The 6,136-nt window shown below is 36.3% G+C and overlaps 1 protein-coding gene across 1 annotated transcript in view; it reads right to left on the bottom strand.

Annotated features, from left to right (window-relative positions):
• Positions 1–3,343, bottom strand: part of LOC127445354 (calcipressin-1-like) — a 38,946-nt gene extending 35,603 nt beyond the window's left edge. Inside the window, exon 1 of the mRNA XM_051705384.1 lies at positions 2,998–3,343. Within this exon, the coding sequence (XP_051561344.1) occupies positions 2,998–3,117 (120 nt within the window). The 5' untranslated portion in view covers positions 3,118–3,343. The remainder of the gene's footprint in view (positions 1–2,997) is intronic.
• Between the last annotated feature and the right edge of the window lie 2,793 nt (positions 3,344–6,136).

Here is a 6,136-nt window from a genome sequence, read left to right as displayed (position 1 = left end):
AAATCATATGTGCGAAGTTCAAGCACTGATCTAACTTTCAGAGAATCTGTAAATCTGTAAATTTTAAGATAAAGCAGTTAGGTTCAATGAAGTGACGCTAACCCGTGTGTGTTCTGCAGAAGCAGTGGGATGTGTCCAAATATGTTAAATAAGGTTGCTGGTGTTTCCCCCTTTGGCTTGAAATCTTTGTAGACATTTACAGCAGATGGGTTTTCCCAGTCTCATCAGGCAAAACTCAAAATAATTCAAAATCTCATTACATGAGTTGTGTTTTTTAAAAGCTTCTTACTCTCCAAAGTTTTATTTATATCCAAATTGTCCATTAGGAGACATGACCGCTAAATTAACATGCTGGGATTCAGACGTGTGTGTTTGAAGCATGGGAAAACCACACAATAAAACATAAACAATACAATGTAAGGGGCAAATTCTAAACAGCATCTTGCACTCTTAAAGGGCACTGCATGAAGGGGACGCCACTCGAAAAGACTACATTATAGGTCTGATTCAAATTAAGATTTCAGCAAAAATAATATTTACTACCGCACATACAACATCTTACGGTACTAACGTATTAACCGTACTACCATTTAAAAAATACCCCCAGATCATCACCGATCCTCCAACAAATTTCACAGTGGGTGCAAGACACTGTGGCTTGAAGGCCTCTCCAGGTCTCCATCTAACCATTAGATGACCAGGTGGAGGATCTGGGGGTGCTTCAGCAAGGCTGGAATCGGGCAGATTTGTCTTTGTGAAGGACGAATGAATCAAGCCACATACAAGTTTATCCTGGAAGAAAACTTGCTTCCTTCTGCTCTGACAATTTTCCCCAACTCTGAGGATTGGTTGTTCCAGCAGGACAATGCTCCATGCCACACAGCCAGGTCAATTAAGGTGTGGATGGAGGACCACCGGATCCAACCCTGTCATGGCCAGCCCAATCTCCAGACCTGAAACCCATTGAAAACCTCTAGAATGTGATCAAGTGGAAGATGGATGGCCACAAGCCATCAAACATAGCCGAGCTGCTTGGATTTTTGCACCAGGAATGGCATAAAGATACCCAAAAGCAATGTGAAAGACTGGTAGAGAGCATGCCAAGATGCATGAAATCTGTGATTGAAAATCAGGGTTATTCCACCAAATACTGATTTCTGAACTCTTCCTAAGTTAAAACATTAGTATTGTGTTGTTTAAAAATAAATAAGAACTTGTTTTCTTTGCATTATTCAAGGTCTCAAAACACTGCATCTTTTTTGTTATTTTGACCAGTTGTCATTTTCTGCAAATAAATGCTCTAAATGACAATATTTTTATTTGGAATTTGGGAGAAATGTTGTCAGTACTTTATAGAATAAAACAAACATTTTCATTTTACTCAATCACATACCTATACATATTAAATCCAGAGAAACTGATAATTTTGCAGTGGTCTCTTAATTTTTTCTAGAGCTGTATATAATGTGATCGTGTGTGTGTGTGTGTGTGTGTGTGTGTGTGTGTATGTCCAAAAACATACAAATAAAAATTAATAAATGATGGTATACCAAGGTAAATGTCCAAAAATCAAAACAAAACATGGTATTGCCATGGTACACATCCAAAAAAAATAAATAAAATAAAAAAAAAACATAGTACTTCAAAAGAAACATGGTATTTACATGATAAATGTTTATAGGGTACAACGGGGCTAAAGGCACCCCTTTAGGAAATTGTGCTTTTTTTTTCTGGTCACCAAATGCATCAAGGTAAAATATTGTATATACTTTTTATTGAATATTTATGGAGCAACATAATTTGTTGAAAAGAAATAATAACGGAATATTGTTTTGATTAAAATTCAGTTTTTAAAAAAAAGGTGGTGAGGGAGCCTTTTACCCCACACTTGGAGTAAGAGGCTTGAGGTATATAGTAATAGGGCACAATTTATCAACTAATGCAAATCATTTTGAGACAGCAAGATGCTTTTTTTTGAGTAACAAATTAAGATGATGCTTACTCAAAATTTGCATAATTTAAAAAAAGAATAAAAATGAGATCAAATTGCCTCAAAATCAATCTTTAGATATTACATGCAAAGATCTCATAGAACAAGAACATTTTCCAGTGTAGTGACAAACAGGTGTTTAGGAAAGTGCTGTGGAAGATTTTGTTGCTATTTAGTGTTTTGGGAGAAAATAAAATCAATGGAGCCTTTTACCCTGCTGAGCCTTTAGCCCCATTGTACCCTAATACATGCAATTAGCATGTTTCCATATCTAAAAACCCATGTGTTACCATAGTACAAAGTCCAAAAACCATGGTATATGTCCAAAGAATCATGTTTTGCCATGGCACCATGTCAAACGATTATGGCATTATCATAGTACATTTTTACATGACTCATACAATGTTATTACCGTGATGAATGTATAAACTACATTGTATTACCATGTTAACATAATATGGTATTGCCATGGTAAATGTCCAAAAGCTCATGGTATTACCATAGCACCATTTTCAAAAACCGTGGTACATTTGGTTATTGCCATGAAAAGCATGGTAATCATATATGTCCAAAAACTATTGTATTGTCATGATACGCAAAAAAAAAAAAAAAAAAAAAAAAAAAAAAAAGAAAACATGATATTACTATGGTAAATGTCCTGAAAACCTATGGTACAACAATACCCTAGTAAATGTCCAGAAAATGTCCAGTATTACCATGTCCATACCCCATAACACCAAATAGCCTACTATGCTACTTGTATAGTAGGCTACTCCATGTATTTCTAAAAATAACATGCACTACTATGGTGCCCTGCCACAAAACCCATGTTAGTACATAGTGCTCCTTTTTCGTTTTCATTTAGACTTCTTAAAAGAACAATTTCGTTCTTGTCCTATTAAAAAAAAAAAAAAAAAAAAAAAAACAACCAAACAAAAAAACACTCTGCTGCAGTGAACCGGTAGAGGTGAAATAATCATCGTGGTAAACGCTTGGTGCACGCGTACCTTTAACTGGTGCTCATTGAACACCTCCTCGGGCACTTTACAAGCGATGAGCGCGTTTGGTTGCTCGTTCAGTTGGACTTCAGAAGTCGCCGCCCCTCCGCCGCTCTCGGACCGCTGCATGACAACAAATGTAACGCTGCGGTGCCTCTGATCTCAACTGTTTCGGCGCTCAGCTCATGGCGTCATGCTCTTCTTTCCACTTTCTAGAAACCCTCAAAATAATACACACTATTGTCCATACGATACTACTGCACATGAAACGTGCAGCATACTAATGCTACTACTGAAACTGTTATGTATTCCTGAAATAAAAATTACGTCTATACTTGCTACAGACTAGACTGTTGGAAAAAAACAGCTGATCTGACGTCATGATTTCCGCTTACGCACGAGGACTGTGCATGAAGCATTGGTTGATATAAGTAAACATTCATTCACTGTAGGACATATAAAATGGAACAAGAAGCACTTAAAAGTATGATTTGATTTACTGAGGTGTCTGTAATTTGCATGCATTTTAAATGTATTTATTACGGAGATGATGGTTCTAAAATGGTCTTTGGGTGCCCTCTTTTGGTCAGATTTGATGCATTGCAGCAACATGAACGAAATGTCTGAATGGCCCCCAAGAACTATTTGGACACTCAGCTCACATTTAAAAATGAATGGATTTCATTAGATAACAATATATCAAACCAAGTGGCATGTTTTTTTAAGCAAAATAGCACAAGCAAGCTATGCAAACAGTTTACAAATAGAAGTTTGTTTATAAATAATTAAACAATAGATACACTTTTCAAAATTAAGACAAAAAGTATTGTGACATCTTGTGGTGGTCAAACGTTAGTGGAACATGTTCATAGTTAATGAGTTGAACTACACTTGTTTCTCTGCTAGGACACCTGTGTGTAATTATGTTCACCTTGTTTAATCTGTTTAAAAGTCACTGCAAAAAATGGCTCAGAAAAGTGTCATTTGTTTGCAGATGTAACCTGATATTTTTTTATATACTTTTCATACATCTTTAAGTGTAACTAAAGTGGTCACCCGAAAATGAAAATTCTGTCATCATTTAATTACCCTCATGTTGTTTCAAACCTGCATTTCTTTCTTCTGTAGAACAACCTCAGTCACCATTCTCTTATTGTAAGGAAAAAGATGCACTGAAAGTTAATGTTGAGTGGCAGGGATGGTTGATACAACTTATTTTCTTTTCGATCCAATACCAAGAACTATCAAGGTCAATTTTGGCAAAATGTATACCAGTACCTCTATTAAAGTTTGTTGTTGTTGTTGTTGTTGTTGTTGTTGTTGTTGATAAAACTGGCAAATTTAAATATTATATTTAAAAGCATATTTTTCAAACAGTATTAAACTTCATTTTTTATTTATCATTTATTAACAACAATTACAGATCATTATCAATGTTTTAGCAACTTTTAAATAAAAATATAAGTTACAAACGACCTACAAACCCAACCCATTATGGTAAATTTCACTTTTAGATTTGTCGTTACTAAGTGTGAATTAACTCCAGATGCTGTTTCTCTGTTTTTCTGTCATTACCTCAGCCAAGCATCGCTCGCCCTTGTTTGAATGAGCGTTGCGACTGAGTGGAGTGAGTGCTGTCTGTAACTGCTTGTGTCTACATTTCTGCACATTAAGATGGAGAACTTGTTCCTACTCAGATATTTTTTTTAATGATTTTATTTTTTTCACTTCTAAGCTTATGATATGCATTAACTTTCATGGTAAATGAATAATAAAATCACTAGTTTAAAAAAACCTGAGGATCTGATGTGAGGATCAATTCTCTTGATACATTCTGTTTCAAAAATATTGATACATTAAGATCGAAGTATCGCCCAAGCCTAGTGACTGAGGCTAACATTCTGCTTAACATGTCTTTAGTGTTCCACAGAAGAAAGCATGTCATACAGGTTTGAAATAATATGAGGGTGAGTAACTATTGATTGAACTATCCTTTTAAGTGCAACTCAAGAGTACAAACATTTTTCTGGCCCACTACTTTGTAATGATGTAATTTGCTTACATGATGAAGGTTATAAGCATTCAATAATTATTATTTTTATTATAGTGTAATTACTGCATTAACTTGACTAATAGATGTTAGTATATGTCATAAGATGTTTGCTAATCTAAAGGAACAGTTCATTTGAGGCTTTATATAATGCCTCAATTAATATCAACGTTTGCTCACAAAATAAGTCATAGGGCAATCAGGCAAGTTAAAATACGTGCCCTCCTCTTTAAACGATCATCTTGAGCTTCACCGAGCTCCCACTGGAGTGGATTTGAGAGGGCAGTAGAGTCATGTGGGGATCAGAATCTGAAATTTACCATAATCCTCTGAGGGAAAGAGGGGGAAAGAGAGAGTAAGCCCTATTTACCTCTGTGCAGCAGAGACACAGGACGTAAAGCAAAGAGACAGCCACTGGAGCTTTTGGTGTGCTAGTTATACGGCAAACTCTTAACACTCTTGTAGACCCATTGTATTATGGCTCAGGCCAAAAGTGATATCAGTGTCACAATGGAGATATCTAACAGTGCTGTTATCCACTGTCCTGTTGGATTGTGCATGGAGATGGAAGATCGGAGGACTGGAGAGGAAGAGGAGGAGGAAGATGAGGTGGAACTAGCTGAAGAAGTGGATGAGGATATTCAGATTGGAGTTGAAGATGGTATTGTGGACAAAGAGGTAATGGATAACATAATGTCTTCAACAGACAGTATTGTCCATAAAACAGAGCAAAACAACAAGGATGCTAGTGAAAAAAAGGAGGATGAGAGATCCCGAAACATAATGCCTGACCAAGAGAGGAAGCCACATCTGCCAAACGAATCTACAAAAGAGGTAAAAGCTGGAAAGACTGAGGAAGAAGAGGAGGAAATTGCAGAACCGACAGTGCCTGAGCTTCAGGTAGAAGTTAGATTGTCAACAACAATGGAATCACAAACTCCAGAACTTCAAAACGAAGCTAAACCAAATGCTAGCACCGAAGAACTTGTAGAAACTTTCCTTGACAAGGGTCAAGCAGATCTCAAGTTGGAAACCATGTGGGAAGACCAAAAGGACAACAATGAACAAGCTGGTATTCAAATGCAAAACTTAAATGAA

This window comes from Myxocyprinus asiaticus, chromosome 8 (genome assembly GCF_019703515.2).
Source record: "Myxocyprinus asiaticus isolate MX2 ecotype Aquarium Trade chromosome 8, UBuf_Myxa_2, whole genome shotgun sequence".
Taxonomy (NCBI): Eukaryota; Metazoa; Chordata; class Actinopteri; order Cypriniformes; family Catostomidae; genus Myxocyprinus; species Myxocyprinus asiaticus.
This window is presented reverse-complemented; position numbering and strand designations above follow the sequence as displayed.